At 45.7% G+C, this 20002-nt stretch overlaps 2 protein-coding genes across 4 annotated transcripts in view; both read left to right on the forward strand.

Annotated features, from left to right (window-relative positions):
- Nav1 (neuron navigator 1) overlaps positions 1–1300 on the forward strand; it is a 171758-nt gene extending 170458 nt beyond the window's left edge. The window contains exon 32 of the mRNA XM_032915084.1: positions 352–1300. Within this exon, the coding sequence (XP_032770975.1) occupies positions 352–447 (96 nt within the window). The 3' untranslated portion in view covers positions 448–1300. The remainder of the gene's footprint in view (positions 1–351) is intronic.
- Positions 1301–11628: 10328 nt separating this feature from the next.
- Positions 11629–20002, forward strand: part of Ipo9 (importin 9) — a 51177-nt gene continuing 42803 nt past the window's right edge. The window contains exons 1-2 of one of the 3 annotated variants that reach the window (XM_032915795.1): positions 11738–11844; positions 15794–15911. In XM_032915795.1, coding sequence (XP_032771686.1) covers positions 15857–15911 — 55 coding nt within the window. In that variant the 5' untranslated portion in view covers positions 11738–11844; positions 15794–15856. Of the gene's footprint in view, positions 11845–15793; positions 15912–20002 lie in introns of those variants that run through there. The other 2 variants (XM_032915794.1, XM_032915796.1) reach the window with 2 other exon arrangements.

The following is a 20002-nucleotide window of genomic DNA, read 5'->3' on the forward strand; positions in this document are numbered from 1 at the left end:
TTACAGCACTTCTCTGGTTGCTCCTGGTCTAAGCTGGTAGGTGTGGGCCTCTCTCATTCCCGGGAGTGCATCTTGAAACATGTGAAGTATTGTTCTTTGGTATCCTCTGCACCCATGGCAGCTCCGATAGCCAAGGTGTCCCAGGTCACATCCACGTGCGTGGGCTACAGTCCGGATCGAGGCGGTTGTCACTTCTTTATGAACCATCTCTAAACTCCATGCTCTTAGTCACGCCGAGGATCAGGTGTAATATAGACTGGTAGGCTTAGGCCAGTCGGTTTGAGTTGGGTTCTCCTGTAGGCAGGACCCAGCATCCCCCTCTCGCATTCACCCATGTCTGCCTCTTTTCAGATGGCCATGCTGCTGAAGCTCCAAGAGGCTGCCAACTACATTGAGTCGCCAGATCGAGAGACTATCCTGGACCCCAACCTCCAGGCGACACTCTGAGGGCCCAGCAGTCTCTGTCACCCAGGATGGCAGAAGGCTGGCTTCCGCGTCATGAGCTCTCCTCTGCCCTCTTCTTTCATAGCTCTGGCTCACCTGCCTCGCCAAGAGAACAGGAGGGAAGAGGAGGGCAGGAGGAGGGGTGGGTTCTCGGTGCTGAACCTTTGAGAACTTCCTAGTAGGAATTGGAGGGGCGGAGTTTGGGAGCTCGTGCCCCTGAAATACATGTGCTGGCCTCCTCTCACAACTTAGGAGAAAAGATGATTCTGGGTCTTTTCTTCAAGTTTTGTTTCACTTACAAACTCTTGGGCTTTCTGGGGAGGGATTTGGACGACATAAAAACAAACAAACAAACAAAACCCAACTATAGCAGTTTCAAGCCGGTTCTCATGAACACCTCTGAGACAGTCACATGTGGGGGAATCTAAGGGAGGCAGGAAGCTCTACAGACTTTCTTGCAAATCTTTCCCAATCCTGTCAACACTGCCAACAACCTTCCCCCCCAGAGATCTGGCCAGAGCCCGGAAAAAAGAAGCATGTGGTTTAACAGAAACAAAACAAAACAAAACAAAAAAATATATGTGTTAATCAACCTGTAGAAGGTAAAAAACGTCAATGGAGAAGATGAAGCTGGAAGGAGGGGACCCAGATGCCAAGGTGGAAAGACAGCTGCCAGATCTTGCCTTCTGGATGACCATAGAGGACATTGCAAGATGGCTGCCAACCTAAAATGTCACCAAACCACAAGAGTAACATCACAGCCTTCGGAGAAAGACCGCGAGCTGTCTTTCTGCCCTCTAATTGAACGCGCATGAAAGTCAATAAACCCTACTTTTTAATTTTTTTAACTTTTAAATTTTATTTCTAATTTTTTTCCTTCCGTTTGCCTATTTATTTGCCCCCCTCCCTCCAGTTTTCTCACGTCAATGAGATACTCGGGTTTCCTTCCAGGGGATAGTTTTGCTTTCCAAGTGGGTTTTCTTTGGAGAATTTAATTCCATTACTATTGGTACAAGTCAGACCCCTGCCATGCCACTGTCTCCGGCATCATTGGGGCTCATATGGGACAAGAAACATTGGCTCATAGTAGTAAGGGAAAAAGAACTCGGTCTCTTTGATGCGTTTTGAGAAAGCACATGTTCTACCTGGAAGCTCAACTGCCACCCTCCGGCATGATAGACCTACCCTGAGCTTCACCGTGGATTGGGAGGAAAACCAAAATACTGGAAACACCTGCCTGTCTTATGGCCTGTTAGGGCCCTCACTGCACTATTGGATGGTAGCCACTTTGCCTGACTGAGTCAAGATCCCCTAGCTAGTCCTTATTTGTTTTTTGACAGGTGAATAGTCACGAAGTGAAGCAACTATGTGAGCTGCTTCAGGTCAGAATAAAAGGCTGGAGGAGTTCGACTTGGTGGCCAGTATTTGCCTTCCAAAGAGATCTACGTCTTGCAGAAATTGCCCTCTTCCTAACCCACACTCCTTCGTTTGACAAGCACTTACTGAGTATTTAACTGAATACCAGTCACTATGTTTTAAAACAAAAGAGACAGGACTTGGTCCTTAAGTTCAAGGTCTAGGAGGCAATGTTAACCTCCTTTTAAGTAACCACCCCCTTATTATCTGGACCTTGAAAACCATCTGAGAAATGCAGGGGAAGCCCAAGGAGTCAAAATAAAAGGAGCCTTTGATTAGATCTCCAATATGTTGTGGGCAGAAGAACTATGGAATCTTGCTTGTCTTGAGTGGGAAAATTACTTGTCGCTTCTAGAAACCAGATTCCAGGTTGAGCTGCCTCACGGGCTAATGTGTCAGCACTCTGCAATTCAGGGCTATGTATAATGATACATCTGAAGAGTATGCTCTTCAGATTTCTAAGTAGCACCAGACTTAGCGTAAGCTACACCAAGATTCTGTAGGCAAACAAACCTGGGCCGTTGTTCCACCCCACCAAGGAGTTACATGCATCTGACTCTTAACAGTCTATTTTTATTTAGATCCTGAAGAAGATCTAGCTCGTCCCTCTTGTGCCCCACCACCCCCAGCAAAAGCTTCTATATTCTCCTGGTAGCCCCGGGGATAACAGGGTCCTCTCTTCTGGACACTACTGTCGCTACTGCTGCTAATTCCATGAGCTGTGAAGATCCCCAACTCAGCTGCAAAATATGCAATTCTGTGATGGGAAGAGGCTGGCTGTCCGAAGATGGTGCTGAAGTCACTGCCTTAAGGTCTCTGCTGTGCAGAATGAGAAAGCCCCCCAGAGCTGGGTGTTCCAACTTCGAAGGAAGGGAAGACTGGATAGGCCTACTTTGGACATAGGTCTCTTCTGAACCCTAGCCAAAGCTCCAGTACCGTGGCAAGGCTCAGACTTTCGCTAACATCCTAATGCTTGAGCCTTTCACTCTCTTTTTCTGGTGCTGCCCAGTCAGTGCCTTCTGACACGGATGTTACTGGCCACTTAAGAAGAAGGAAAGTAAGAAATGCCTTCTTCCATTCCAATTGCCTCAGACTCCGGAGGGATTGTCTCTGTGGTGACCATGGATACCATCAAGAATTTTATTTGGGTCTGCAGCAGGTTGAGTCTGGAGGCCTCTCCTACTGTAACTTCATTTCTATTCCTGGGATCCAACACCCTCTTCTCTCAGTTGACTGCTGCATTTAGTTCAGGCCTCAAATAGCTGTCCTCCAGGAAGTGTGTTGCCATCTAGTGAAGTGCTCTTTGAAGCCTCCACTTTCCTTCTGGAACCTGGGACCCTGTTTACAGTTGCACATCTGGGCCCCTCACAGTAGGATCAACCATCTCAACAAAGGGATCATGGTTCTGTGGCAATTGCAGAAGGTTGAGCCTCCTCATGGTGCTATAACCCCTTGGGATGCTCACCCAGACTTCTAAGAAGCAAAAAGCCTGAGCTCCCCCTCACTGCCTGAGAATTCATGGCAAAGAGCAAATTCGCAGCATTCTTCCCAACCTACACACTTGCTTCTTGGTTGAGACTACTGGGACTCCTCAGAAAGGAAAAACTGGGTCCCACAGCTAGATTCCCAATCTCCAGGCACCTTCAGAAGAACCCAGCCTATCTAATTCTGCAGTTTTTTGCTATTCCCTTTCCTTCCAACTCCCTATTCCATCCCTCACCAAAGTTGGCTAGTGAAGAACATCAACCTTTGGAGAGCCCCAGCTCCAGGAGAGGCTCACCAGTGCCCCTTGCACTTGGGGATGAAGACCAATAAGTTGTGTTCAGTGTGTTTGTTTCTCAGTCCCTGCCTAAGCACTAAAATAAAATACTAGGTATTGGAGGCTGCTATGGGACCTGATGTCTGTGCATCTTTCCGTCTCTGTCCTCCTCTCTCACACACGAGCAGTTTGTTTTTTGTATCTTCTGGGGCTTTGTGGAACATTATTATTTTTGATACCTGCTGTCCCGTAACTCGTTGGTGCTTATTTCTGTCTCCGTAAAACCTTATTCCAGTGTCTTTCATGTAGTCCAATCGTTTGGAAGGTAGAGGCTGGCAAGGAACGAGAATGGGGTAAAAGACCACAGAGAGAGCCCACAAGAAAACCTTTCTTGGTTGGTAAACGTTTGGGTCTTGAGTTACCAACTTTCTAATCTGTCTATACTGATGGACATAAATCAAAATAATGATTTCTTTCCCTCCCCGTTTCCTTTTGTGCTGTGTGGCTTTTCTGGTTTGCAAGAGTCTATGTGGACTTCACGTACCCACCTCCTTCCTGATGGCTCTTAAAGATGAGTCACGTTATTCAGAGGAGTGCCACCCCCTTCCGGGACTCTGATGATGAACTGTTTCCTGTCCTATTCCAGAAAAGCAGGGAAAGGAGTAGCAGGCCCTCACAGCACCTCCCATCATTCCAGATGGAAGTCATTCACAGCAGCCAGTGTGTGCACGGAGAGCGCATGCCTGCTACAGTGATCCAAATGACATTAGTGATCTCTTTTATGGCAGAGGGGTTTGGGAGAGGAAGTTGTGCTGATCACGAATCTAATCTAGGGTTCAAGTGTTGAAGTGACTCAGATGGTTAAAGCTCGGCATCTTTCTCTATCCTTTCTTCCCATAGTCCTGCACAGTAGCTAAACTGAAGCTAGTAAATGGATTCCACGAACCAACAACCCCATGGTAAGAAGTAAAATAGCTGGTATGACAGGTTGGCTAATAGAGGTGGATAAGATGGATGTGCCAACAGGTTGGCTAATAGAGGTGGATAAGATAGGTGTGCCAACAGTTGTTGGTGCCCTTTTTTCTTCTAGTATTGGCCATTGAATTTAGGGTTTCTCGTATACTCGGCAAGTACTTCATCACTGAGCTCTATCTCTAGCCTTCACTCTGGCTTTAAAGACAGAGTTTCACTAAGTTGTCCATATGGCTCTGAATTCACTAAATATTTCAGGCAAGCTTTGAATCTGGTGAACACACACACACACACTTCTCTCAAGTAGTTGGGATTTCAGCCTGCATCACTAGGCTCAGCTGTAATACACTCTGTAGTATGAACTATTCGTGAGAGTTCCCAACAAGGAGGCCCAGAAAATGTTACAAATGGCCAAAGCCTGAAGACACTGTTCTTCATAACTGAGTCAGCCTTATCAATCCTCAACCTGCTCAGGGATAACCGGGTCACCAGCTTGGCTCTCCCCACTGCCCAGGATACACTGGTATACACTCTAGCCCTGGGAGCACGTGCCAATGTAGGGAAGACAGAGTAAACCGGAAAGCAGCAGAGCCTTGAAGAGCAGTTGGATTTTGGAAACCGCAGGGAGAAAACGACCGTTAAAAGGTATACCTATTTATGTTAGTTCATTCTGGTTTGATGTTCTGGCCGTTTTCCTTAATGATTGTGTCACAGGGAACATTCTCTGACATGTGATCCTGAAAGGGGAAATCCCTGGTTCTTGATTCAACCTTTTGTTCCATACAGCAGTGGCACTAAAGGGATGTTTTCAGGCGAGAAACAGCAGCATATAGGAATGTGTTAGGAATAAAATTCCCAGGCTCTAACGTAGACTTACCAAGTCAAATCTTTGTGGCGGAGCCCGGCAATGCTTTTAACAGTCCTAGTGAGTCCAATGCATGAGAGCCCTTGCTCCAAGATGTTTGATGTTTGAAAACCTCAAATAAGAAGCATGTACGGTCTAATTCAAATGATAGCATTTCAAAGTCACTTTTCTCGTACTTAGGTTTCTGGGAGTTCACAGTGAAAATATGTGCTTTGGGGTGGAAGTCAGGGAAGCTCTGCAGCTTCCTGTTTGAGTGCAGCCTCTAGTAGGAGACGTCCCGCCTCTGAAACTTCAACCTGGCAAACTACCTGGCTTCAAGGGGGGAATCATGTTGGAGGTCTCATCCAAATTGCTGTTCCGAAGGATTCTTTTTCTGATTATAGTGTAAGAAAAGTAAAATAAAAATCTAATTTGCATTTCTATGATGAAACGTTCTCCTGGCAACAACCCTCTCCCTTCTTTAAGTGGCTAAGAGTTCTGATGAGTGTGAGAGCCTCGCCAGAGAAACTAGCCAGACCCTCCTTGCCTAGGGCGGTCGGCAGCTGTGGGGCTCTAGTTACGCCAGAAGCCATGTCTGCGCTCAGCCCACAGGAGAGAGCTCTACATAGTGAAAATATAGTATCTGCGTACTTGGGTTCAACCTTGCCTTTTCCCACACCAGGACCTAAATATAGTACTCAGCAAATAGAACAAAATAAAATCCACTATTTAAAAAAAATTTTTTTTTCCGAAAGAGCTTCATAGATTTCCAAACTCACAAACTAGCTGATGTGGCCATGAAGAGCTGAGACTGTTAGAAGCAGTTTTGTTTCAAATTTTTCAGTTTCCCTTCTATAAAAGCACTTTTGGGTAGAGGATTAAAGATCACTGGTACTGGGTCTCCAGAGCCCAGGGACTAAGCACTGGAAGGAAGGACTAAAGTCCAAGGAAAACAAGAGTAAAACATTTACACTAAAATCACCCTCCTCACCATCCAGCCAGCTCTTGTGGCACCATCATGTTTCTCTACATCATCCTCTCTACAATCATCCTGCTTCCCTGCATCCCAGCTCCTGTGGCCTCATCCTGCTTCCCTGCATCCCAGCTCCTGTGGCCTCATCCTGCTTCCCTGCATCCCAGCTCCTGTGGCCTCATCCTGCTTCCCTGTATCCCAGCTCCTGTGGCCTCATCCTGTTAACTTGCATCCCAGCTCCTGTGGCCTCATCCTGTTAACCTGCATCCCAGCTCCTGTGGCCTCATCCTGCTTCCCTGCATCCCAGCTCCTGTGGCCTCATCCTGCTTCCCTGCATCCCAGCTCCTGTGGCCTCATCCTGCTTCCCTGCATCCCAGCTCCTGTGGCCTCATCCTGCTTCCATGGCATTTCTCTAAGAAGGAAGATAAAAAAGAGCAAACTCCCACACTGCTGCCAGTTTCCGGTACTGCTCTGCTGCACCCCCCACCCCCACTTCCTAGTGCTGTTCTGTTTATTGCTTTTAACAAAACAAATTTATAGCGAGTTCCAGGCCCTGCTGGCTTCCTTTCCTCCCCCTCCCTATCCTGTTTTACGAAGCACTGCTCATGTAAGAGTCTGTTTCTCAAATGCATGGCATTCCTCAGGTGGAGGATGGGCAAGAATGATCACTTTTTAAAACTTACTGGGTAGAAAAACCCCAATCCAGGATATGTGTGTGTGTCTGTGTGTTTTGTCTTATTTTCTTCTCATTTGACCCTCGCCTATTCCAATCTGTCCCCTTTTATACCTGATGTAGAAAAGGCAGGACTGAATCCGAAAAGCAAATTGTTGTATATAGTTGCGGTAACAATCATGAAGAGAGCTGGGCTGTCCCCTCAGTAATTCATTTTAAATGAAAAAGAAAATCGGTTGAAAATTAAATCCATGCCCTGGCCAGCCGAAAATGGCCTTCCTCCATCGCCACAGAGGCCACCCTTCCTTGGGTCCTCTGTCTACGAGGCATGTCTCCATCCAGCAAAATTCATCTGTTCGCTGCCATTTGCGTTTCAATAAAGTTATCTCCTGTACTGTCCTCCGGTTTTCTAGCCCACTCTCTGCTTGGTTTCTGTGTCCGTTTACCTTCACGCTTGGTATGCAGTGACAGATAGCTTGTGGCCACTTGCCTAACTCAGAAGCAAACCCCACCTGCTTGCCAACGCCTGACCAAATGCTAATAAGCAGGAGTCTTTTTACTTCTGTTTTGTGGGCAGGGGAGAAGCCCACCTTGTACATTGTGGACAGTTGCTTACTTTATTCAGGCCGCAGCTAACATGAACAAAAGCAACGTGGGGAGGAAAGGGTTTTTATTTCATCTTACAGGTCACATAGTCCATTATAAAGGGAAGCCAAGGCAGAAATTCTAGGAGGCGGATTGAAGCCACAGCCACTTAGGAGTGTTGCTTACTGGATTGCTCCCTTTGGCCTTAGCCTATGTCCACCTGCCTGGGGAATGGTACTAACTACAGTGGGCCGGTTCCCACTGTGGCAATTCGCAATTAAGAAGTAGGTCCCAAACTTGGCTACAGGCCAGTCTGATGCAGATAATTCTTACATTAAGGTTCTTCCTTCCCAGGTAATTCTAGTTTATGTCAGGTACTATGACAGCTTCCCTCACCAGAAATCAAGGCTTCCAGCTTCTGGGGGCGGGGGGTGTCTTGAGTCCTCCATCCACTGCAAACTTTGAAAATGCACCATCTTCTAGACCAACAGTTCTCAATCTGTGGGCCAAGACCCCTTTGGGGGTTGAATGACCCTTTCACCAAGGGTCAAATACCAGATATCCTACATATCAGATATTTACAATTTATAACAGCGAAATTACAGTTATGAAGTAGCAACAAAAATATAATTGGGGATCACCACAGGGTAACTATTAAAGGGTCACAGCATTAGGAAGGTTGAGAAACATTTTCTTTTGGGGGGCAAAAGTGAACTTACCTAATAGGACAGTTATTGTAATGGAGTTGAGTTTCTCCTGGCCACTGTAAGGCAGAAAATAAGCCTCACTGTTCTCCACTATGGAGTTGCAGAATCAAGAGGCACTCTCCTCTGAAAGCACCATGGTAACACAGGCCACCTTGGCCCCCTTTGATACAGGAGGTGACAGATGGGTTTAGAGCACTCCTCTCGAATGTTCTTTTAAAGAATTTTCAGATTAGGCAACTTAAACTACAGTCGTCACCAGTTTAGCAACCACAGTCTTGGGCTGTTTTTGGAATTGCTGGTTTCCTTTACCATTTGTGAATAAGAGAAATGTTCCTACAAAGTATGCACATCTAAGACACTAAATCTTAGCAGCTTATCAAGAAATACCTGCTCTGAGTTCCGGCAACGCGTGGCCTGCATTGTAATCCCTGGCTCTAATCTCCTCCACTTGCTCTACTGGGTAGAGTCTTTGTTGTGGCCATTTCCTGTGACTACCCTTGTTAGCCATATTAAAGTACTCTTTCTCCCTTAGCCCTCCAGTTATAATTTCCCTGAGGGGTGGTGATGGGAAGAATACTGGCCTAACTAGATGGCTCAGGGGGCGGTAAAATACCACATCTGACAACCCGAGTTCACTCTGAAATAAAAGGGACCAAAGATAAACTTCACACTCAGTTGTTCTCTGACCTCTACAGGTATCCCAAGGAATATGCCCGTGCATGAGTGTACTGCGTGTACATGTACACACACACACACACACACACACACACACACACACACACACACACACACACACACACACACACACACACACAAAAACTGTTTAAAAACTTTTATTGGTTTCTTTGTGAATTTCCCATCATGCACCCCAATCCCACTCATCTCCCCATCTGCCCTCTGCCCTTGCAACCTCCCCACCCCCAATAAAATAGAATAAAAAAGAAAACCAAGAAAAACCCAAACATCTAGTCATGGAAATAGTGGGTCACACAGTACACCCTTTTGTCTACAAATCTTTACTTGCAAACGTTCTTTGCAATGAGTCACTGGGTCTGGTTCCAGGCCTCTGGCTTCTGCTACACCATCAATACTGGATCTACCTCTCAGATATCTTGTTGTTGCCCTGTGTCAAGGAGATCCTGCAGCTCTGGATCTGCAGGACAGGCCTTTCATGGCTCCAGCAGATCATAGATGGAGTAGATGTTAGGGTGAGCCAATTAAAAGCCCTGGATCTGGGCCCGGAAGTAGCTGAGTAGGTCAGCCTCCCAGCTGTCCTTCACCTGCACCACCAGGGTAACGCTCCAATACTGTCTCAGGTAGCTCTCCCAATGCCACAGCCAAGAGTGACCTCAGCTCTCTTCTCATAGCCTCACAAATGACTCACCTGTGCCTTCACCACCATGGCTAGCTCTACTGTGCTGCCTAGGCAAAGTACAGGGCCCTACGTGCTACAGCTGGTGAAGGGCAGGGCCAGCTCTCCCCGTGCTGCAGGAGAGAGGGGTAAGGGTGGGGGGTAGGGGGAAGGGCATCTCTTCTGTGACCAATACAATCCACAGCAGACAAGGGGCAGGGCCCTCTGTGCTCACGCCCTCAGGGCTAGCTTACCCCGCCCCCTTGCCATCATGGTCAGTTCTATTCTGCTGCCCAGGCAAGGGGCAGGGTCAGCTCAGCACAGTGCCTCAGGTAGCAGTCCAGACCAGGGACATCTGCATGACCTTTGGTGGTAACACAGGCCTGGGACGTCAACATAGACCTGGCTGCCATAGGACCACAGACCCAGACATGTGGACCCTGGCAGCAGCATGGGTCCAGATGTCCCCATGGCATCAAGTGACAGTGCAGTCATTCAGATTAGCATGTCTCCCCTCCCCCTGGCAGCACGACCCTCAGATATCAACACGGTCTCTGGTGGCAGGCCAGATCACTGACATCTGCTTTGCCTTTGATGGTAATTCAGGTCACAGACATTGACACAGACGGCAGCTGCAGCAGGACCAGGAACCCAGACATGGCCCTTGGAAGCAGTCGGGGCCAGGACCTCAGCATGGCCTCCTCATATCCCCCTATTCCTCACAGCCTTTAAGTCCCCAGTTCCACCTCTCTTTACAGTGTATGAACCCCATCAGCTTGGTTTCTCCTCCATCTGCACCACATTCTCTCTCTTTCCCTTTCCCATCACACATTCATTCATCATAGTGCCACCCACCACAGGTGCTTGACTGTCTTTCTTCTGGCCTCCCCCAACACTTTTTTTAAAATTAAGTAATGTTATATACTTGCGGGATTCACTCTGAGTAGTCACATAAAGAATCAGTCTAGAGCCGTGTGTGGTGGCACATATATACACCTGTAATCTCAGCAGTGGGGAAGGTGAAAATGGGAAGATCAAAATCCGGGAATTCAAGGTCAGTGCCAACTACCGAGCAAGTTTGAGGACAGTTCGAGCCACATGTGATCTTGTCTCAAAAACAAGATAACGACAAATAGGTAGATTTTTTTTTTTTTAAATCTAGAGAAAGGCTGCTTTACATGTAGGCACTCTCTCCTAGACAGCCACTTTTTGACATTGGGTTCATCTAAGCTAAAAAGCTAGAAAACTGGATTTTTCTAAAGTGACCACTCCCCATTGCCAATTTCACTTAAGTTTTTCTGCATGTCCCCTTTTCCCTGCCCTCTCCCTCAGCGTCTTAGGATCTCTAAAGCTAAAACGTATGAACGGACCCAATTGAATCATTGCAGTTTTTAATTGAGAGGAGGGGTGTTGGTTTAAGGAAGATGCTATTCTGACCCCCTTCCTTTAAAGCTGGACCTCTGTCCTAACACGTCTTAAATCTGAGCCTAGAATAACGCTGGAGGAGAGGGGTGATGGGGGCGGGGGAAAAGGCATCTCTTCCGTGCCCACTACAATCCTTTGCAGACAAGGGGCAGGGCCTTCTGTGCCCACGCCCTCGGGGGTACCTTACCCGGCTCCCTTGCTATCGGGGTCAGCTCTACTGAGCTGCCCAGTTGGAATAAAGGTTAAACGCCTTTATTCCAAGCGCGTTTGCTAACAGCGCGTGCGACTTCAGGACTACAAACCGTTATGGGAATTCTGTGTGCATATACGTCCGAAGCGTGCTGGCCGGCAAAGCGCCGTTCGGTTCCGGCAGCAGAAGGCGCTGTCTCGGGAGGCTGCGACCTATCCCCGCCCCCCGCCCGCTCCCGCCTACTTAGATGCGCAGGCGCGACTTCGCGGATTGGCCGTCAGCGGGAGCCGTCATTCGGTGGCGGGTCCCGGCCGCGGGGCTGGCGGGCTGAGGGGAGGAAAGATGGCGGCAGCGGCGGCAGCTGGTGCGGCTTCTGGGCTGCCGGGTCCAGTGGCACAGGGATTGAAGGAGGCGTTGGTGGATACCCTCACCGGGATCCTGTCCCCGGTGCAGGAGGTGCGGGCGGCTGCAGAGGAGCAGATTAAGGTGCTGGAGGTGACAGAGGGTGAGTGAGGCGGGACCATCACGAGGATGGCTCGGACCAGGGCCGGCCGCACAGTCCGCTGACCGCAGGGATTTGGGGATCCTGAGCCAGGAGAGAGGTGGGCGTCAGGAGTGGGTTAGGAAACGGGGGTGGGGGTGCCGCTGGCGGCCGTGAAAGTCCTAGAAGAAGGGTGGCGCGTCTGAAAGGAGAGGGTCCGGGGAGGTGGAGCCTTAGCGGGGATGGGGTGGGTGAAGACTTGAAAAGATAGATAGTGGCTGGGTTCTGCAGAGGACAGAAATGGAGTTCGACGTGGTGCTGTCGATGTCGCGCAATCTGGATATTTGAGCCCAAGACAAGATCTTTTGCCGTTTTCTTCTCCAACTCGGTTCTAGTGGGATCAGGGAAGGGAGCTAGAGAAGTGCGAGAGGTAAGGCCCTTAAGAAGGCGGCCACCATCAAACAAGTTTCCGTATCAGAGTTTTAAATCTGGCTAGTTGTTCAGACACCTCTTGTTTTCCTAGAAATCAACTCAGTTCGATGCATACGATGCTTCACTTTCCCGACCATCCTTTCCGTTTTATTTTTCTTTTAAAGACTTACTGGCAATTATTGAGTACTGTGCATTTCTATGTACAGGAATGGTTTTTCCTTTGTTTTAGATTCTTTGTTCTCATCCTTCCATTATGTCCTTTTAAAGTGTTAGAGAAGAAACTATTTGACGTTTTCTTTTAATTTCCTGTTTAGTGGGCTTTCAGCAGGCCTTTTTTTTTTTTTTTTTTTTTTTTTAAAGAAAAAGGGTAAAATCTCCTTGGTCTTTATGTAATTTGGAATTCCAGATCCTCAGATTCCCCAAGTTCAAGGGAATATTTTCACTGCTCCTTAAACTTAGGCTTCTTCAGAAATATGGGAGATTGTTTCCATATTTGACCAACCAACCCCAAAACCTTGAATTAATGCTCCTATGGGACTTATTTTTATTGAAAAGAAATGGATGTGGTGGGGGAACCTCTCTTGAACTTAGTTTTTATATTCTCTTATATGACCCAACCATTGAAGGAAAGTTCCCTTCTGTTGGGACTATTGGGATTTGGGATCTAATAGGTTAAAGACTTTTCAAAGGCCAGGTGTAGTTTTATAACATACCAGACTCACTTAAGAGAAGGAACCGTGGATGGGAGAAAGCCATTGGAAAGCAACACATAACTTGACCTGAGGTTTCCCGGTCATGTTCCTTGACTTTACAGTTCATGCCTCTGCTCCCTCAGTATAAGGAAAGAAAGCTATTAGGCAGAAACCTTACTAAACTTGTTACTTGCATTTAGTTGCTGGATCTGATGCAAACCGATCCTTAATCAAACCTTCTATGAGTAATACCCAGTGTTTGAGCTAACTCCCAGATTGACACCTTGCTGTGAAAGGTGGGCTTATGTTGAAACTGTACAGTAGCTCTGACTTCTTCCAGCTCTGGCCAGATGCTATGGCCTCCTCTAGGGCAAAATCAGTTATAAACTTCTTGAAATCATTTTGAAGTTCTTTTCGCCTACTCTTGTTGTCCTTTGGGGTCTTGAGATCAAAAGTACAGAATTTTGAACTAGTCCACTGGTGAATAAACTGGTAAAGGCCACCTCAATTCTTCCTGTCCCCATAACCTACTGATAATGTGCTGAGTGGCATGCTGTGAGGCAGGGGGTAAGCTCTGATAGAATAACAGGAATGGTGGCCTAGTAGTGAGGCATATGACTCAAGTATAGAATGCGGTTAGAGTTGGATCAAACCTGGAGTTGAATATAGTATATTGGACTCTTCAGTGGCTTTAAAATAGTCTTGTCCCCCTCTGTACCTGTTTTTAGTTAGAGGATAGTGGTTCATTCCTTAAGACTCTTTTCCGGGAGTGGTCTTCAACAGTAATCTCTCCCATTGGGTCCCAGGCATCTCCAGTTGTACTTACTGGCTAGCTCTCTGAGATACCTTCTAAACCTAAGCTAACAGCTTCCTTAGCTGTGGCCCTTCTGTACATGAAACAACAGCATCTGGTCTCCTAGGAGGAGTTCACGAGCTTCTTAGAGTGTCAGGGAATTGTCCCTGTAATGAAAATCTCAGTGGGACAAAAAATAAGGAGCCTTTCTTTTTTCTTTTTTTTTTTTTTCCTTTTTCTTTTTTTCGGAGCTGGGGACCGAACCCAGGGCCTTGCATTTGCTAGGCAAGCGCTCTACCCTGAGCTAAATCCCCAACCCCAATAAGGAGCCTTTCTTACAAATGACTGAAGAAATGATTTGCGCCCTTGGAATTGCCTTTCAGTTCTAGTTTTATCCCAGAAGGATGAGCCTTGCTTTCTGATCATTTAAAACATCTTCCTTACAATCTGAAGTTAATGAGAGTTGGTGTCTAATTTTTGTGTTTTGGTAGTTTTCTGTGTCAGTAGAGCACAGGGTCAAGTAACTTCTCAGATCTAGTCCCCCTACCCTCCCACTGTGAGCCAATTGCTGTCGCCTCACATAGACATCAGACACTGGACCCACGTGGATTATAAGACTTTAGGTTTTTGCTTTTTTGTTTTTCCTAGCTGTCCTTGAACTCACTCTGTTGACCAGGCTGTCCTTAAACTCAGAGATCCCCCTGCCTTGGCCTCCTGAGTGCTGGGACTAAAGGTGTACACTGTCACCACTGCTAGTTGTGTGCCTTGTTATTTTTCGTTAATGTCTGGTGTGCCTTTCTTAGCTGCCAGCCGAACATTACTTGCAAGGCTCTCTAACCTGTGGGGGAAAGGCACATCACTTGTTACCTCTTAGAGGGAAGGGCAAGGAAGGCGTTCTGGCCAAATTATATCAGAAATAGAATTTTCCCTCTAGTGTCGAGGGTTGAATCTAAGGCCTTGTGTATACTAGGCAAGTATCCTGCTACCTAGAAAGCCTCCTTGTCAGTCATGGAGGAGGAAATGCCACAGAGATGATGCCATTTACGACCTTCCCGGTGTTGCTGTAGCCCTGAGCTGAGTGGGACAGTACTGGAAAGTCTGGAGTTCCTGTGTCGTGTGGTATTGAGCAGATGATTGTCCCCTTTTCTCAAGAGGATTGAGAGTTTGAGTTTGATGAGGAGAGTTTGTGAAAATTTACTTCTATCCACATAGGGTAAAAGTAAAAGGTTTTTTATTTATTAGCATGTTCTTGTAATTGTTTCATTAGTAGCAAGCATTCACTAACATGGGCATAGACGAGAGACTCGAATCTTAATGTCTGTCAACAACAACTTCCTCCTCCTCCTCCTCCTCTTCTTCCTCTTCTTCCTCTTCTTCCTCCTCCTCCCTTCTCATCTTTTTTAATTCAGCTTATGGTAAGACTGCTTTCAGAATGTCACCTCTTTGCTTCTGGCATATTAATTACTTCTTAATCGTTTAATATACTTCTTATATCTCAGGATGGAATTCTTTCCTCTTTTACTTTCTGACTTCTCTTTAAGAAGAACATCCTAAGTGTTGGGATGAGTAACTTCCATGTATAGTCCTATGTTCTCTAGCTAGCACCACTGAGATTTTTGTAAAAATAATTAGGTTCAGACCTAGTCTTTTTTCTCTCTTGCTATTTATTTTTATCTGTTAGAAATGAATGCACACGCAGCCTCACATGCACACACCATTTACCCTCAACTAAGTGTTTTTGTATTTTCTCCTTTTTCTTTCTTTTTCTCTTCTGTGCATAGGGTTGAACCCAGAGCCTTATGCATTCTAGCCAGGCAGGCATTCTATCACTGAGCTATAGCCCCAGCCCAGTCTTTTTGCCTTCCTTCTCAGAGAATACATGGTATCTTTCCATCTCCCACCATTGCACTGACCAGAGGCTATGGATGACTCCCTGGCATTCAGATGCTGCTTGGTTATGTTTGATGGTTTCCCCATCTTAGATGCCTAGACAGAAGATCCTGCTGGCTGGAAATGCTTTCTGGTTCTCATGGGCACTTTTCTGGCTTTCTTACAGTATAGCATAAGCACTGTCCACCTGCGAAGGGCACCCCGAAAGGATCCAGACGCACTCCTGGGCATGTGGCGGGCACTGAACCGAGCGGAAGGCGGCCACGCTCGGAAAAAGGCCAGTGGTAGAGTTTTCTTTTCCCTTTAAGTAATGGTTTTGTGGTGGTTACCTATCCCCATGAGAGATAGGGGCTTCGCCAGAGTGCTGCTTAAAACTCTTTCCGACAGATGTCTCCATTCCCAGTTCTCCCTTAGGTTTCTTGTCTCTCTCATAGACCCTTAAGAACAGTAGTGTGCATTTCTTAACTTATCCTTTATCCTCCCTGCCCTCTTACATTTTTCCTTCTAAGTCAAAGTTTACACAGATGTTAGTTGCCAAATAGGATAAGAGAAGTGGGGCCAAGATCACCAGAAAGAGAGAACAAACACCCAAAAGACTAGAAAATGAGTCTAATGTTGAAAATGAGACTAGAAAGTCAGAGAAGGCAAAGGGTTCCTTAGAAAGCTCAGAGGATGTCTGTTTGGAGTAGAGGCACCCAGTAAAGTCTCGATTAACCAAAGAAGGCTGTGCCTATTTCACCTCGGAGAGGGAGCTAAGAGAAATATGTTTTCTGACAAAACGGCTCTAGGAATTCCTATAGCTCCCATAACAGTGTTCTTTGGTTCAATATCTTAGATTGAATCTTAGTTTAATCTGAATCAGAGTCTTCTAAGCAAAAGTCCAGTGTATGTTGTCTCTTGTGTTTTCCCTGCTTTCATTAAAGTGTTGGTTGCTTTTTTGTTTTCTTTAAACAGACATACTTAGTTGTGGTTTTTGTTTCTGTTTTGTTTTTTTCTCAGAAGTTAACGGTATAGATTCTGTCAGTACAGGTCTTCAAGTGAGGTTCCATACCTTAGATGGGGTTCTCTGCCTGGGTCAGACATCAGCCCTCTGAAGAAACTCCTGTGTTGATTGTGGTTCTGCCAGTGAGCTCAACAGCTGGTTATTTGTTTGCTCTTTGATCACAGTCTGTCTTCCTTCTCTGCATTAGCCTTCTAACAGTCTCCATTGTCAGTAGCATACCGCCATCGTCATTGGACACAGGCCTTCGTCAACTTTGGTGTAAGTTACAGTTTTAGGTAAGATGCTTTCCTCAGAGCTATGCAGTTTCCACAGAAATTCCCTTTCTTATAATCTGCTATTTCCTCCAAAATGTGAAGCTGTTCTGTCTGCTCTTCTTTAAATCTTGTCTTAATTAGCCAAGTTAGTCTGCTCATCTTTCCCAGGAGACTCTTAAACAGACATTCATATTAGTTGAATTTTCAACCTTCTCTCTTAGGTGAAGGAAATAAACTTTTGTGGAAAATTCATCTTAAAATACGTGTAGGTGGAGACTCTTGGCTGACTTGCTCTTAGGCACTCTATATAGATCTTAACCTAAGGCTAATCTCTGCTCTCCACATCCTCTATGTCTAGCTGCTGAGCAGAGTGTGAGTTGTGTATTTGCTAGGTTCCCAGACACAGTTACCTTAGGACAGTGGAGGAGAAGCTCCCAGCGCGCTGTGATCTTCACTGAGTGCTGCTTCCTCCTGGCACAGACACCAAAAATCCTTCCACAGAAGTTTCTCTGGAAAGTAGTCTTGACAATCTCCATTCAGTGTCAGGGACCTCAGTGGTCCCAGACCTGTGTGCAGTGTTCCTGGGTATGAGAGACATGCATACCCTTTCCCTTCCTAAGCCTTGTTATCACCTAGAACCATGAACATGGATGTTCTCATTGCAAAAATGCTCCTTCAAATTTATTCAAGCTTTAGGTTTAAACTGAAATTTCAAAACCTTCTCAAAAAGTCTTACTCCTCAGTATCTTTTTCATGCTGTATGATTGAGTATTTTGCTTATTTTTTTGCCTCAATCTAGTTTGTCCTTATGGGAATGATGCAAAAATTAAGCTCTTGCCAGGAACTTTTAATACCCACATAAATTTTTTATTTAAATAGCACCTTAAAAGAAAGTCCGGTGTGTTCCAAGTAGCTTATGAATATGTTTGTAGGTCACTCTGAAGGACGTTGCTCGTGGCATACTAGAACTGATTCACCCCATCCCAGGAGACCGAGACTGTTCAGGTTCAAGGCGTCAGGTTAATGTCTCTTATCACTCTGAGTATCTGAATTGCAACTTTACTAGAAGTATTCCTTCTATCTTATTCATTTATTTATGGAGATGGGGCTTGTGCCATGGCACGGGTATGGAGATCAGAAGAGAACTCGTTGGGGTTGGTTCTCCTAACCATGTGGGTTCCAGGGGTCACATTCAGGCATCAGATTTAATGCTAGTGCCTTAGCTGACTGAACTGTCTTATTGGCTACCTGTTCTTTTAAAAATGGATTTTACTTTGTTCCAGTGAGATAGTTCACATTAGATTAAACCTAAACATTAGCACTTAGAGGTCTCAAAACATCTGGGCGAGGATGTGCACACCTTCGATCCCAGCACTCAGGAGGCACTACAGGTAGATCTCTTGAGTTGGAAGCCAGCCTGGCCTACAGAGTGAGAAGCAGTGAGACCCTCATCTCAAAAACAAAACAAGGGTCTTCTTAGATGGTAAATGACCTGTGTGTGTTTGATAAAGTCCATTCTAAAAGCTGACTCATACATGTTAGGGTTTATACACCTGTTTCTTCTATTGCAAGAAGAGGGCTTTTATATTTACCCAGGATCTGAACTAACCAAAATAATCATAGGAATCAGAGTGAATTTCAGTATCCATAGAGATGATTCTGAAGGTTTTAAGTGTTTGTGCTTTAAGCATTTAATACATGTATTAATCGGAAAGCTCATTTTATCATGGTTTTATAGACAGTCTCATTCTTCATGAGTGACAGGATGGGAGCCATAGAAAAGGACCAAAATCTGCAGCTTAGAGAGGCTGGGGGCTAACTCTCCAAAAGAACACTTGCCGGGCAAGAAGCCCAGCTTCCATCTTTCCTGTTGCAAGAAATAAATTAATTTAAAATGCCATTTAAGATAAAGGCATTGAGGGAGGGAGGGAGGGAGGGAGGAAAAAAAAAAAAAAAGATAAAGGCATTGAGGTGGTGGTGCATACCTTTAATCCCAGCACATAGGAGGCAGAGGAAGGTGGATCTCTGTGAGTTTGAGGCCAGCATGGTCTATAAAGCAAGTATAGGACAGCCAGGGCTGCACTGAGAAATCCTGTCTTGAAAAACTAAAACAAACAAACGAAAAACAAAAAAAAGATAACTTGGAATAAAACAAACAGGAACTGTACGAATCTGTTGTTACAGGATACTGTGAGAGTCATTCCTCTAGATGACACTGTGGGTTTTCTGTGTGTGTGCTGGGGGATGTTTTGCCTACATGTATGGCTGTCCACTATGTGTATGCAGTACCATCAGTCACCAGAAAAGGGCACTGAATCCCTAAGACTAGATTAAAGCAGGTTATGAGCTGCTCTGTGAGTTCTGGGAATCAAAACTGGGTCCTCTGGAAGAGCAGTAAGTGCTCTTAACTGCCTAGCCATCTCTCCAGTCTGCATTACATGTGAACAAACTGGAAAGATACTGTAATTAGCTCAAACAATAGGACAGCATAGATAAACTAGACAGGGTGATTGTAGGGATTGTATAGAAAGACAGGGGATGAAGAGTAGCTAATAGCATTGAAAAGAAGAACTCCCAGAAAAGGGACACGCTCTACAGACATTTAAACATTGCATAAAGTTTCTATAATTAACACTATAGCACAGACACATAACTAGAAAGGCAGTTATAGGACAGAAAGTCTTAAAATTCTACACAAGTACCTATGGAAACTGAGTAAAACAAGAGCATCCCTGTTCTGCAAATATTATATACTTCAAAATATGGTACAATTTTTGTATACTGGCATGAATCTGCAAATGGAAGATTGCATCTGGCATTATGTGATAGGTCAGTCAAAATGCAAGAACACTGATGGTTTGCTACTCCACACTTGTAGTATTAAGCTGGTAAGAAGCCAGAGGCAAGAGACTCTTGAGTTCAAGGCCACCGTGAACTACACAGTTAGATACTGTTCAAAAGAAAAAGAAACAAATGGTCTGGGCTTGGTAGCTTGTGATCCCAACTCTTAAGAGGCCAAGGCAGGAGAAGTGTTGCCAATTCATGGCCAATGTAAGACACGTCTCACTAAAGGCAGTGTGTGAAAAGGAGAGGAAATAGTCTCTCTATGTAGCCCAGC

Source organism: Rattus rattus, chromosome 10 (genome assembly GCF_011064425.1).
Source record: "Rattus rattus isolate New Zealand chromosome 10, Rrattus_CSIRO_v1, whole genome shotgun sequence".
Lineage (NCBI taxonomy): Eukaryota > Metazoa > Chordata > Mammalia > Rodentia > Muridae > Rattus > Rattus rattus.